The 15,271-nt window shown below is 42.3% G+C and overlaps 1 protein-coding gene across 1 annotated transcript; it reads right to left on the bottom strand.

Moving 5' to 3' along the window:
• Nucleotides 1–327: 327 nt before the first annotated feature.
• LOC137580129 (uncharacterized) lies at nucleotides 328–10,961 on the bottom strand. Its single transcript, XM_068294059.1, has 2 exons — nucleotides 10,945–10,961; nucleotides 328–766 (listed from the first exon to the last, which is right to left on the bottom strand). Exons 1-2 carry the CDS (start codon nucleotides 10,959–10,961, stop codon nucleotides 328–330), a joined length of 456 nt encoding a protein of 151 aa, XP_068150160.1.
• Between the last annotated feature and the right edge of the window lie 4,310 nt (nucleotides 10,962–15,271).

The following is a 15,271-nucleotide window of genomic DNA, read 5'->3' as shown; positions in this document are numbered from 1 at the left end:
TAAGAGGCCTCGAACAATATCGATACATTTAGTATTTTAAGTTTCGACAATAAGAACATTGTAAAACATACTATTAAGAAAAAATTCAAATAAAGTTATTAAGCGTCTCAAAGTATAATTAACAGCGAATTCGACAAGCAGGCGAGTGAAATGAGTATTATAGGGGAGGAGAATAGGGTGACGTTCATCATACCGGAGGGACTAAGCGTCCCGGAGTCGTCCGCAGGAGCGGAGTACCCCATGCTGATCGAGAAAGGGATTCAAATTGAGTAGCGTGCTGGATGATGGCAGGGGTCGCCCTTCGCCAAGGGCCCGTATCTCCGCGAGTTATTCCCGACGCTGACAGGTCCGAATCAAGGCGAACTCGGCGGAGAGAAGTTCGTCATTGGTGAGGCGGACCGTGGAAGGCGTCGAAATCCTTTTGGTGGCGAAGCGTAGGATGTACGCGATGACTCGTAATGCCCTACCGTAGTCCGAGAAACGTTCGCTAACGTCATCAAGTAGGGTGGTCGCGGTGGTGTGGCACTGGACTCGTTGCTTTAGCTGGGTGTCCGGGAGCTCATGATGGAGAGTTGGCCAATACTCGGGGGCTCGCTGGAGCCAGTCCGGCCCATGCCACCAGAGGCTGCTGGCCGATAACTCGGCCGCGGAGACTCCACGGCTCGCCAGATCAGCGGGGTTGTCATCGGAGTGCACATGTGACCAGCTTTGGCCACTGGTGCTTTTGGAGATCCTGGATACCCGATTGGCCACGAAGGTGGACCATCTGCACGGGGGTTTATTGAACCAAGCCAACACGATGGTAGAGTCGGTCCAAAACTGGGAGGTTGCAGGTGGGATTGGGAGTTCAGGAACGATCGACGCCCAGAGATCGGCTAGCAAAACCGCTCCGCACAACTCCAGCCGAGGCAGCGAGACTGTTTTGACTGGAGCTACACGGGTCTTAGCCGTTAATAAATGAACGTCTACTTGATCGCCGTACCGAACCCGCACATATAGGGCTGCTCCATACGCTTTCTGTGACGCGTCACAGAAGCCATGAAGCTCCCACGAGAGCTTATCGCTGGTGTTTAGCCAACGGGGAATGCGGAGTCGACTGAGGCCTGGGTAATCCTGCAGGAATTCGTGCCAGTGCTGCAGCAGGAGAGGCGGCAGAACATCATCCCAGCCCAGTTCGGTAAGCCAGATTTGCAGCATGAAAATCTTCGCTCGGATGACAAATGGGGCTAGCCAACCAGCGGGGTCAAAGAGTTTAGCGATGTGGGACAGAACCTGCCTCTTGGAGATAGACTCCTTCAATGGTGGGTCCGCTACGGTGAAGAAGAAGACGTCCTCGGAGGCTTGCCAGCGGATGCCCAAGGTTTTTGCAGTGCTCGCGTCTTCCAGCTCGAGAAAGTCCTCTCGCAGCAGGTGCTCTCTTGGAATGGCTTGAAGTACTTCCTTCTTATTGGAAGTCCACTTCCGAAGCGGGAAGCCCGCAGATTGGAGGGCCGCTTGAAGCTCTCGTATGGCGAGACGGGCGTCGGCTTCAGTGTGAGCGCCGGCAAGGACATCATCAACATACATGTAGTTCCGAAGGATTTCGCTCGCCTGGTGGTACATCGCTTCCACGTCTTGTGCCAGTTGTAAAAGGACTCGGATCGCCAAGAATGGCGCGCAGTTAACCCCAAACGTGACAGTTTGTAACTCGTAATCCTGAATATTGCCGCAGCGGTCTCGGTAGAGGATCCGCTGAAAGGGGGTATGCCTGGGGTCGACTCGGATTTGTCGATACATCTGCGTTATGTCGGCGTTGAAAACGAATTGAAAGAACCGCCATTTTAGTACCTGAAGCGTGAGGTCGGCCTGAAGAGTGGGACCGGTGTGCAAGACATCGTTGAGGCTGACGCCTCGTGTGGAGCGGCTCGACGCGTTAAATACCACGCGTACCTTAGTAGTGGTGCTATCGGGCTTAAACACCGCGTGATGGGGGAGATAGAAGTTTTTCCCATCTTGAGGCGGCGTCACCCGAATCATATGACCCAATTCCTCGTACTCTTGAATAATGGCATCGTACTGCGTCTTTAGGACGGGATCCTTGAGAAGGCGTGCTTCATTCCGCAGGAATTGAGCCAGCGCGATCGGTCTTGAGTCAAGTCAACGCTATTCGGACCTTTGAACGGTAGGGACACAACATATCGGCCGTCCTTTCCTCTTTGGGTGGTCTCCTGGAAGTTCCGCTCGCAGAATGCGTTATCCTCCTTTTCCGGCTTTGCGGGAAGGTCTTCCACCTCCCAGAACTTGGTGAGGAGTACATCAAGTTTTGCTTCGGGACTAACTCGCGTCTGTGCGAAAACTGATCGAGACACCGGAGGGTCAGGCTTGATAGCCCCACACAGAACCCATCCAAAGATGGTTTCTAGCCCGACGAACTCACCAATATCCTTTTTGATCCGTTCTCCGAGGATGTGGGGAAACAGGTCTACACCGATAATCATGTCAATTGGCGCGGGCTTGTTGTAGTACGGACAGCCAGGGGGCGATCGAGGCACTGCGTCGGAACCGTATTAAGGAATGGAGCTGTTGGAATGGCCCCTGACAATTTGGATACGACCAGGGCGGAGACCTCAATCTTGTTCAGTCTGTCACACGGGGGAGACAGCATTAGCAGACACACCTTGTCGGCGCAGCCTCCATCACTCTGGCCCATGCCAGTAACCGCGGCGTCGACTGGGTAGAAGGGGGGCTGGAGCATGCTGAAGACACGCACGGAGAGAAAAGTTGAGTCGGCCCCAGAGTCGATCAACGCCCGAATATGATGATCCACACCACAATGGTGCAGAGTGACAATCGCAGTGCCTAAAAGGCCTCTGCCTGGGGTAGATGCAAAATAACTTTGAGCATTTGTGTTTAAGAATAAACATCCTGTTCATCTGAAATGGCTTCACCAAATCAGATTGAACAAAGAAATAAACAAAAATAGCTGATACAGATTCATGGCTCAAAAACCAAACCAAACATGCGTCCACACTCTGTGGAAAAGCACTTAAGATTTAACAACGGCGCAATATCAAGTCGCCAATGCTGTGCATGATATAAACAAGCATTAATATAAACATTAGAGTAAGCATTTTTAAGAACAATTGTCGCCTCTTAGAGTCTAAGAATTCTTTTATATACACATACGTTTGTTAATAAAATCAGTTCATATTTTGAATTCAACAGATGAAGATGGTGTTTTAGTTTGCGGTGCTGAAATCCTCTTCATTTTGGTCCTTCGAGAAAAAAGGAACTCTGTAGTTTTCCCCCACCAGTGGTAAGAGACTCAGAGAGTGAATCAGCTCCTTAAGAGTTTGAGATCTAATGCAAGTGTAAATGCTTAGACCAGCTAAAGGTAGCAAAATAAATAACTCTTGTTTTCCCCCACCAGTGGTAAGAGACAGAGTATAAAATAAAAGCAAAATATTATTGCTTAATAAATTAAAAGTGCGTGCGTTCGAATTTAAAGGCAGTTTGGCTAGCGGAGCAACTGTAGTAATTTCGGCGGCGGAGTGTTTTTGTGTGTGGCGTATTCGAAGCCCTAATATCGAAAGTTAAAAAAAAAACATCCTCGCCTATATATACACTATAGGCGGTTACAAGTCGACTGGCAACAAGAAGCAGATTAACGAGGCAGTTGCAAGTCGGCAACAAGAAGCAGATGAACGACGCATTTGCAAGGCAACAGGATAGTTGCAAAGAAGAGGCTACTGAAGAACAAGGAAATCTGGTGCACTGACCGGCACCGGTACCGCCTGAGTCCATAGGCCCAGGACAACAGCAGCAGATCAACAGCGAGAGGGGCAAACCGCCACTTTCGCCTGCGAGGGAGCGTCAGTGCAGCCAACCGGCGACGACCAGCTGACGCAGAGGATAATACGAGACAATCAACACCTTTACGTGAACCGATAGCGCTACAAAGAGCGCCCAACAAAAATTAATAATAAAACTCTGCGCTGCGTCGCATAATTTTTTTAATGCACTGCGATGCATATTTTTTTTATATAAATTATAAAACAAACTATGTAAAATTGTGCGGCATTAAAGCTGTTCAATTAGAGTGTGGCCTGAAAACCACACGCAAAACTAAGCAGGGATATATGTAAAAAAAAAAAAAGTAATATACATTCATATATCCTATAAGACAAAAATGTTCACTAATAAGGCTGCAAAAGTGTTGGAGAAGCAGACAGAGTTACATACCAGGTTAAGGCAGTTAGAAGCACTAGATCCTAGAAGCATAACTGGCAAAGTTGTAGAGGAAGTAAAAGAGATAAGGAATCAATGGATACCTAATAACAAAAAATTGATCCAGTCTGCTCCAAATTTCGAGCATGATTATTTCAGAAATAAAATACATGAAGAAGCTTTAACGATAGTTGCCAAAATTATAGCCATGGGAGAGTCAGAAAAACCAGGCACTAGTAAGTCGGTGTGCGTTGAAGCGGAGGCAAACATGTCAGAGATAGCTGATGATAGCATAGGAGAGTCGCCCGGGAATGCGACCTCCAGTAATGAAAACCCTAAGGTTAACCAGGAGATAATTATGGATAGAGTCCGACAGCTCCAGGAATATTTGGAGGTAGTAGAGTTGAAGTCAACAGGCAATGGGACATGGACATTATATATTAATAAAATTAACTATTTGTGGGAGAAAGTACAGGCATGTCAAGTAATAACAAGTGATGCAAAATGAACAATAAAGAAAATTGTAAGAGTGAGAATGTTACCGTGAGTGCCGAACTGCCGGTGTTGCCAAAGATTCAGGTACCCACATTTTCTGGAGAGGCTAGAGAATGGGACCTGTTTGTAGAATTGTTTACAGAATTAATTGAAAAAAGAGAAGATTTAAGTCTTGCGCTTAAGTTTAATTATTTAAAATCCGCGTTAAAAGGGGAAGCTAAGAGCATGGTAGCTCATCTATTGTCAGGTTCAGCTGACAATTATGGTGCCGCTTGGGAACTGTTAACCAAGCGGTATGAAAATAATCGGATTGTATTTTCCGAGCAGTTAAATCGGATCGTTGATTTACCGATGATCAACAATGAATCCGCAAAGAGTATAAAAGGAGTGATTGACATAATTAATGAGTCAATACACTTAATTAAAATTAAAGCAAATTTGTCCGATGAAGTTGACGTAATACTCGCTCAACATATACTTCGGAAATTTGACAGAGAGACTCTACAACTATATGAGAGTCAGATCAGAAAAACCAGGCAGATACAGTTGCTGTCTGATGTCATGGAATACTTAGAGCAAAGATATTGCTCGCTAAGTGCCATGAGGAAGGAAGATAAGAAACCATTACAAAAAACGTCGGCTGCGGGTTTCGAAGATAGTTGTCCGATCTGCAAAGGTCCTTGGCATAGCGCACTTATATGCTATAAATTTAAAACGCTAACACCTAAAGAAAGGGTGGAAATAGCCAAAAAAGTGCAATTGTGTACACGATGCTTGAAGGATTCAAGCAACAAGAGATGCACTAATGAAATGGTCTGCTCATTGTGCAGCAAGGGACACCATACCCTTCTTCATTTTGGGGCAAAACAGGCAAAGGTAAATACTTGTGTTACGGCACAACAAAAATTATTGGCCACAGCCCTAATTCAAGTTAAAAAAATAAATGGAGAATTTGAAACGTTAAGAGCCTTGATTGATAGTGGTTCTCAGAGCACTATTTTATCTGAAGAAGCCGCTCAAATGTTAAAATTACCCAAGATCAAAGAACAAACGGAAATAAGTGGGGTATCTTCAACAAAACCTAGAACTTCAAAATATAATGTAAATATTGAAATGAAGACGCGTGATTCTCAAATAGAACTCCTTTAGGTTGAGGCAATTGTATTGCCGCAATTAATGAAAGCTCTTCCATTAAAAATAGCAAACGTTGATATGTCAAAATGGCAAACTTACGTGCTAGCTGACCCCAACTTTAATAAACCTGGGAGGGTAGATTTGATAATAGGGGTAGACGTATATACCCACATCGTAAAAAGTGGAGTGGCCAAGATTAATGGCTTGCTAGGGCAAAATACTCAATTTGGCTGGATCGTGTCGGGATGTACGAAGTCAAAAGGAGATGAGTCCATAGTAGCTACAACAATAGACATCACAGATATGGAGCGTTTTTGGGAAATGGAGGCAGATGAAAAAGATGATATAGAAGCTAATGAATGTGAAGAAAATTTTAGCAAGACAACAAAGATTAATGATTCTGGAAGGTATGTGGTAACGATCCCGTTTAAAAAAGAAAAGGAGTTAGGTGAACCAAAGGCGCAAGCAACTGCGCAATTTCTTAGCTTGGAGAAAAAATTTCAGAAAAATCCAAAATTTAAGAAAGAGTACAAAAAATTTATTAAAGAATATTTGGACTTGGGCCATATGGTCGAAACTAAGGATGCAGGTACGTACTACCTGCCACATCAAGCAGTAATAAAAGAAGCAAGTTTGACAACTAAACTAAGAGTTGTATATGACGCTTCCGCGAAAACCACGAATAACAGAAGTCTCAATGACGTGATGTGGATCGGGCCGCGACTTCAAAAAGACATATTTGACATAATACTAAAATGGCGAAAATGGCAGTACGTAGCATCTGCAGATATTGAAAAAATGTATCGGCAGATAGACATTGATCAAGATGATCAAAAATATTTGCATATTTTGTGGAGAAATTCACCCCAGAAAAAATTAAGAAAATATAAATTGACAACGGTAACGTACGGTACTGCATCAGCACCTTATTTAGCTACAAGGGTACTTGCAGAGATAGCAAACAGGTGTCAGGATGAAGTGGTTAGTGAAATTATCCGAGATGAATTCTACATGGATGATTTAATGACAGGAGGTAATACTGTACAAGAATCAAAACACAAAGTTCAGCAGGTTTCCAAAGAGCTGGAAAAGGCAGGAATGAACTTGAGAAAATGGATTTCGAATAGATCCGAAATTGTTGAAGAAGTTATTGATACAGGCGGTAATAAAGTATTTAAAATTGATGAGAACGAAGCAATTAAAACCTTGGGGTTGCAGTGGGAACCGTTTAAAGACGAATTTAAGTTTAAGGTACACTGTGACGAGAACAGGAAAGTAAATAAAAGAATAGTGCTATCTACACTAGCCAAGATTTATGATCCACTAGGATGGCTAGCACCAGTAACAGTAATAGGCAAGTTATTCTTGCAAAAGTTGTGGCTAGCTGAGCAAAATTGGGATCAAGAGTTGTCCGATATCGACGCAACAGAATGGAAATTTTTCAGGGACAATTTGGTGTATCTGGAAGAAGTCAGATTACCCCGATGGATCAAGACACAGCCTGATATGTTGTTACAGATTCATGGTTTTGCTGACGCGTCAGAAAAGGCGTATGCAGCGGTAGTATATGCCAAAATTGGTGGGGCAGTTACCTTAATAGCCAGTAAGAACAAAGTTAACAAAAATAGGAAAACTATTCCTAAATTGGAGTTATGTGCAGCACACTTGCTATCGCAATTGCTACAAAGAGTCCAGCAGGCTATTGCTGCTCCAGCTGAAATGTATGCTTGGAGTGACTCTACTATCACACTATGCTGGATTAAAAACGGTGCTAGTAAAGAAAAGTTCGTAAGGCGGCGCATAGAGGATATCCTAAAAATCAAAGAAATAACATGGAACCATGTAAGATCTGAAGATAACCCTGCAGACGTAGCTTCAAGGGGTATTTATCTAAATAAGTTAAAAGATTGCGAATTGTGGTGGAATGGGCCAAAATGGCTCGTTGAGGCAAACGACAAATAGCCTAAACAAAAAACAGATGATGACAAGGTTATACTAAATTCCGTACTATTAAATACAGAAAGTAGTATTATGCAGGAGCTAATTGAAAAGTATTCCTGTATAAATAAGCTGGTCAGAATTACGGCATATGTATTTAGATTTATTGGCATTAAAAAAAGAGATAAGGCGTACCCATCATATCTAACGGTCAATGAGCTTAAGAATGCTAAAAATTTTATAATTAAACATCAACAAGCATGTCAATTTAGCAGAGAGATTTCATATCTTACGCAGAACAAGCAAATTGACATGAAAAGCAAAATTTTGAGCTTAAATCCATTTTTGGATAACGATGGAATATTGCGCGTGGGGGGGAAGATTGCAAAATGCCAACATATGTTTTGATACTAAACATCCAATTATTTTAGATAAATCAAATCTAATAATGTTGTTGATTAAAGATGCTCATAAGAAAACCTTACACGGAGGAATTAACCTTATGAGAAGCCAAATTCAAAGGAAATTTTGGATTTTCGGTTTAAGAAACGCTCTTAAAAAATACCTAAGGGAATGCGTCACTTGTGCCAGATATCGCCAAGTAACTGCGGAGCAAATTATGGGTAACCTACCCAAAAGTAGGGTAACGGTGTCATCCCCATTTCATGACACTGGGATTGATTTTGCCGGCCCATATCATATAAGATGCTCAAAAAATCGGGGACAAAAAACATTCAAAGGGTACTTAGCAGTATTTGTGTGTTTGTCAACTAAGGCAATTCATTTGGAAGTTGTAAGTGACTTGACAACGGATGCCTTTCTAGCAGCATTTCGAAGATTTGTGGCAAGACGGGGTAAATGCGCGAACATATATTCTGATAACGGTACAAATTTTGTGGGAGCGGCTAGGAAGCTGGATGAAGAATTCAAAAAAGCAGTTCAAGATAACGTCCAGGTTGCCCCTGTTCTAGAGCGAGAACAGATTAGCTGGCATTTTAGCCCCCCGGCAGGACCTCACTTCGGAGGAATATGGGAAGCCGGGGTCAAATTCGTTAAGTATCATCTGAAAAGAGTCATAGGAGACAGTAACCTGACATATGAAGAACTGGCAACATTGTAGTGCCAAATAGAAGCCGTGCTAAATTCACGTCCGTTATATACGACGGGTGAAGATATGGACAACAACGAGGTGTTAACTCCCGGTCATTTCTTAATTGGAAGACCGACATTAGAAGCAGCCGAGTCCATGTCGGAAGAAAAAATTGGAAATTTAGACAGATGGAAATTAATTCAAAAAATGAAAAAAGATTTCTGGGCGAATTGGAAAGACGAATATCTATATACTCTCCAGCAAAGAAATAAGTGGCGACGAACCACAGAGAATTTAGAGAATGGACAGGTCGTGCTGATCAAAGATGAAAATTGTCACCCAGCCAGGTGGCCTCTGGGCAAGATTGAGGAAATTCATAAAGGCAGGGACGATAAAGTAAGAGTGATCAAAATCAAATTGCAAGATGGGTCAATTACAAGGCCTATAAATAAAATCTGTCCACTTGTTGGGGTAAAATCATCCGAAGAAGTTGAGGAGAATCGATATCGGAAAAGTAACAGATTCGGTCATCTATCCAAAGCAGGAACCGTAATGATGTTAGCATTGTTAATGCTGCTTTGTCAACTTTCGAATGCAGCAAGCATTAAAGATAGTCGACCAAAAATTACGGGTGAGGTGGAAGTAGTAGCGTCCTCATGGGATCTAGTAGTGTACTATGACATGTCGGCATATTTTGAAATGCTTAATAAAGGCGACAGATTGATTCCTAAAATGAGGGATTTATGTCAAAAGTTTCGTACTAGACAACATGGTAAAACGAATAACGGAAATCGAAGAAAATAATAGATTGTTTATGAGTCAAAATAAGCCAAGAAGCAAGCGAGCACCGTTTGAATTCATGGGTTCATTGTACCACATATTATTCGGCATCATGGATGCAGATGACAGAGTACAGATGGAAGAAAACATGAGAAATTTACTGACAAATCAGCAAAACTTGAAACACCTAGAAGAAAGGCAGACATCGATAGTGGACTCCACGGCAAACATTCTTAAGACAACTATAGACGAAATAAATGTAAACTTTCGCAACATGAACAACCGGATTGAAAATATGACAGAAGTACTAAAAGAAAGCTATTACGTATATAGAGAATCCATGCAATTCTTCATGATTGTAAGGCAACTGAGTTCCGTGATTGATGAATGTGAAAAAATTCAGACAGGAGTTATAAATCTTTTAATAGACATTAACCATGGTAGGTTGAACCCTAACATTTTAAAACCAAGCCAGTTGAAGTTGGAAATAACAAAAATTAAGGACAAGTTGTCCGAAACATTAGTATTACCAGGTAAAAGAACAGGTACTGAATTAAAAGATGTATACACTCTGTTGACGGCAAAAGGTATTTTTATTGACAGAAAACTAATTATAAATTGAAAAATACCACTTTTTGGTAGGCATACGTCCTTTCTCTATAAAGTTATTCCACTGCCTGTACGATTAAACAACAACCAAATGGTAATGGTCCGCATAGACAGCCAGTACTTAATTTATAATTTTGAAATAGATTCGTATCATTTAATGTCCGAATCAGCATTGCAGAAATGTCAGAACTGGCAGTCGCATAGAAGAACATGTGAAGGAAGTTGGCCATGGAGTAGTGCCAATGATAATGTCTGTGAGCTGACAGCTCTTAAACAAAATACCAAATCTAACTGCATATACACAACGATTATTGAAACAAGGTCTTACTGGGTAGAATTAGATAGTAGCAGGAGTTGGTTATTTAAGGTTCCACCTAAAACTAACGCTAGAGTCCAATGCGGTAACGAACAGCAAGAGATAATGGCTATACCAGAGCAAGGAATTTTGAGCCTCAGATCAGGCTGCACAGCTAGGACAGAAGATAAAGTTATAGTGGCGCATCATAGCATACAGTCAGAGTCGTATATAGCTATTAAAACGCCGCACGTGGGCGATATTAGTAACATGGCAAATATAATTTGGAACCCAGTAGAAGCAAATATAGTAAACCATTCAGCAGAATTGGAGAAAGTAGGAAACCAGTTACAGGCATTAAAGGAACATCATATTGAATTACTAGGATTAAACTTACATCATGTAACCGGTCATGTTTCCTTAATATTAGTTATCTTAGTAATTATAATATTAAAATTAATTTGTATAAGACAACTAACTATTTAAATCAAAAACCAAAACGTCACATTTGGCGGCCCTTTGGCAGAATGTTTAAGAATAAACATCGTGTTCATCTGAAATGGCTTCACCAAATCAGATTGAACAAAGAAATAAACAAAAATAGCTGATACAGATTCATGGCTCAAAAACCAAACCAAACATGCGTCCACACTCTGTGGAAAAGCACTTAAGATTTAACAACGGCGCAATATCAAGTCGCCAATGCTGTGCATGATATAAACAAGCATTAATATAAACATTAGAGTAAGCATTTTTAAGAACAATTGTCGCCTCTTAGAGTCTAAGAATTCTTTTATATACACATACGTTTGTTAATAAAATCAGTTCTTATTTTGAATTCAACGAGTGAAGATTGGGTTATTCTTCTCCTCCGAAATCCTCTTCAATTTGTGAGCTGGTTGCTCGTGGACGGACGCTCTGTGGCGCTGGATGGTGGGACTTGTGCAGCGGACGGCGAGGGCACGGACACATCACTAGGATGCAACAGCGTATGATGACGTTCCTTGCAGGTATGGCAATTATGCGCACTGGACTGCTCCAGTCCCTTCACTTGACGACCGCGGGCAAAACAGTTCAGACAAAGTCCCTGCTGTCTAATGGTTTCCAGCCGCCTCTGAACAGGCATATCAAGAAAACTAGGGCAGAGCCGTATTGGGTGATTCTCCCGATGGCACAGCTTGCAAGACGCCGGTTTGAGCTGAGCTTTCGCTGGAAACGCTTGGACCTTCAACGTTGCAGAGGATTTGCGGGGGCCAATGGGGATGGTTTGGACACTTGGGGCCGACTTATGTTCTTCGGTGGCATCCAGGACACGATACCGATCGGTAAGAAATTGGTTCAAATCGGACCACGTTGAGACGACAGTCTTATTGGGCACTGATTGCTCCCACAGGAGGATTGTGGCCTTTGGCAATTTACTAGTGCAGATGGCGATAAGTAAGACATCCCAATTCTCAGTACTAACACCCGAACGCTCAAGAGCGGTAAGACACCCTTGAAACGCGGTCTGCAGCTCTCGCAAGGATTGCCCGACTCTTGTGCCACAGCGGGAATCTGAAGGAGGTGTCTGGCTTGAGTCATGACAAGCAGACGGCTATTTTCGTATCGTGCGGTGAGGTTCTCCCACGCGGCCTGGAAACCCTCATTCGTCAGGGGGACTTAGCCACGATGGTTCTCGCTTCCCCTCGCGTCTTGGCGTTCAAGTGATAGAGCTTCTCCACTTGTGACAAATACGGATTGGCGATATAAATGGCGGCGAACCAATCGCGGAATGTGGGCCATGCTAGGCTGTCGCCATCAAATGTCTCTACCTCACACGGAGGAACTCTATGCCCCGGTGGCCCCGACGGAGCGGTTGGCTGACGCCAAAGAGTCGTCATCTGTGCCGAGAGCTGTTCGATGCGTTCTCCGAACAACGTCCCACACCGCACATACGCCGCGTAAGCGGATTCGTGCTTCGCCTTAATGTGGCTTATGTTTGCCAAGCTTTCCTCGTCGGCTTGGATTGTCCAGGCCTTGTGACAACGGGAGTATTCCATCTCGACAGTTGACCAAAGGGATTTGAGCTGCTCTAAGTGCATTTGAATGGAAAACAAGGGCACTTCAGAAGTTAGAGCTTCACTCTCACGAGCTTCAAACAGAGTCAATGCGTCGCACGCTAGAGCGAAATCGGAGAGGGACATTCTGGAGTGTTCTCTACGCTGTTGTGATACGGATCGGTTGACGGGAGCGTCAGAACAGTGCGTCACAACAACGTGCGGATGCTGGGTCTGGGTTGAAAGCTTGGAACGACCTTTGTGTTCACTCGAGTCTTTAACCGAGAATCTGCGACCCTCAGGTAGGCTGGACGAAGACGGACGGGACCTTGGGGATTCGCTGCGGCTGCGAACTGACGAGAACTTGCGCGAAATATCCGTACGCTTCACGGTCACCGGAGTTGTCGGAGGCCGAACCTTCTCCGGAGTTGCAGAGGGGGACGAAAGACTGTTGGACTTCGGCGCAGTCTTGGACGGCTCCGTGGACATACTCCGGGGACGACCTTGCCGACGAACACCGCGTTTTTGCGCGTCCCTTTTTTTTTGGTTTTGGAGGTGAGAAGTGGACTGTATGGGGACGCAAGAACTTTCTCATTGTGCACCGCAGGATTGCGGGAGAATTTTCTCGCGTGTGGCTCGGAAACGAAATATACGAACGCACGAATGCGGATTGAAAATTACACGTAGACGAAGCGAAATGATTACAAACTAAGTTTATATGGATTCGTGAGTAACGATGGGAGTACGTATAAAACAAAACACGGATGAAATATATAAATAAAGATGTATAGGATAAAAAGAAAATACATTTTTATATAAATCTGGATCTGGATATATATATGTGCGCAAAATAATGGCCGGAATAAATTATATATATAATTTATAAATATGGACGGATATATAAATATGGGCCCGATAGTGCTGAAAAAAATATATATATGTATTTATTTAGAAATATGGGCGGATATATATATGAGCGCAAAAGGCTGGCCGGAAAAAATATATATATAATTTTTAAATATGAACGGATATATAAATATGGGCCCGATAGTGCTGGAAAAAATTTATATGTATTTATTTATAAATATGGGCGGATATATATATGTGCGCAAAATCCTGGCCGGAAAAAATTATATATATAATTTATAAATATGGACGGATATATAAATATGGGCCCGATAGTGCTGGAAAAATATATATGTATTTATTTATAAATATGGGCGAATATATAAATATGGACCCGATAGTGCTGGAAAAAATATATATATGTATTTATTTAGAAATATGGGCGGATACATATATGAGCGCAAAAAGTTGGCCGGAAAAATTATATAAATAATTTATAAATATGGACGGACATATAAATGTGGGCACGATAGTGCTGGAAAAGATATATATGTATTTATTTATAAATATGGGCGGATATATAATTAGGCGAAAAAGGAGAATCGGAAATAATGTGATTTGAATTTGGCGCGCTTGAGCCGCCTATCGATATCACGACCTGACTCACGTGTCACCACTACTCCGAAAACAGCTGTCGGCCGCTGTTTATATATTTGGTTTTTGATTTTGTTGTTTAATTATGTTAATAATTTTTTTTTTGTGGTTGTGCGGAAAAACCAAGAACAAAAGAACGCTTTTACACACCGCGAGTGTTGTGCGCGAAGGCAAACAAAACAAACGATCATACATATGGACAAATGCTTTGATCTATGTATGTACGTACATGCATAAGTACACAGGTGAGTATATAGATATGTATGCACACGCGTTGTTCACAACAACAAAAAAAAAAAACGTAAGTAATTGTCATTTAATTGGATGTGGGGTTGTGTTAAATCAATGCGCGACACCGAAGTGTATTATGTGTTGTGGATATGTACATATGTGCAATGTATGACTATGTAAGCATGTGTGTACATATGTAAGCAAGTGCACCGGTTTCCAAAGACGCGCGTGAGGAAATTAATTTCACACCTAATTCGAACGCGCAAGAAATCGCGGTGCATACGTTAAGTGTTATTTAAAAAAAAAAATATACCTACATATATTTTTTTTGCCTTTTGTGTTGTGGTAAATGTGCGAAGGGATTATATGTATATGGATATGTACATATGCGCGTACATCAACAGGTGACGATGTATGTATGTACGTAGATACGCGCGTGAGGGAATAAGTTTGGCATTAAAAATAATTATTCTAACACATAAGAAAACGCGGTGAACACTTTGATTATTATTTTTCCCTATTTTTTATAACACTTTTATCTTTAATATTTTTTTTTTTTTTTTTTAACTTTTACGCGGATTTGGCAAACAGCTGTGGAAATTACATGTACATGTGAATGCATATGTAAAAAAGTGGATTTGGACAAGTGCGAGGAAAAAAACATAAATAAAAATGGATAATCGTGGAATGTAAAACGAGAACGTTGGACAAACGCGCTAAGGATGTAACCTTGGAACAGGTCAGGTATGTACATACAATATGTAAAAGTGTGTAGGTCGCTATGGAGAAGCGGGAAACCTCACACTTTTATTAGTATCATAGCTCGCAAATAACTGTCGACCGTTTCTCGTTGTCTGTAAATAAGTGTCTTTTCCCGACATTCTACGAAAAGACTCAGCGAGCAACCGATTTTTCGGTTCTTAAATGAGCTCGCTCGCGCTCGGAGCGAAACCGTTT

Source organism: Drosophila tropicalis, unplaced genomic scaffold, assembly GCF_018151085.1.
Source record: "Drosophila tropicalis isolate 14030-0801.00 unplaced genomic scaffold, ASM1815108v1 contig_806, whole genome shotgun sequence".
Taxonomy (NCBI): domain Eukaryota; kingdom Metazoa; phylum Arthropoda; class Insecta; order Diptera; family Drosophilidae; genus Drosophila; species Drosophila tropicalis.
Note: the sequence above shows the minus strand (reverse complement) of the source record. Positions and strands in the feature narration are given on the sequence as shown.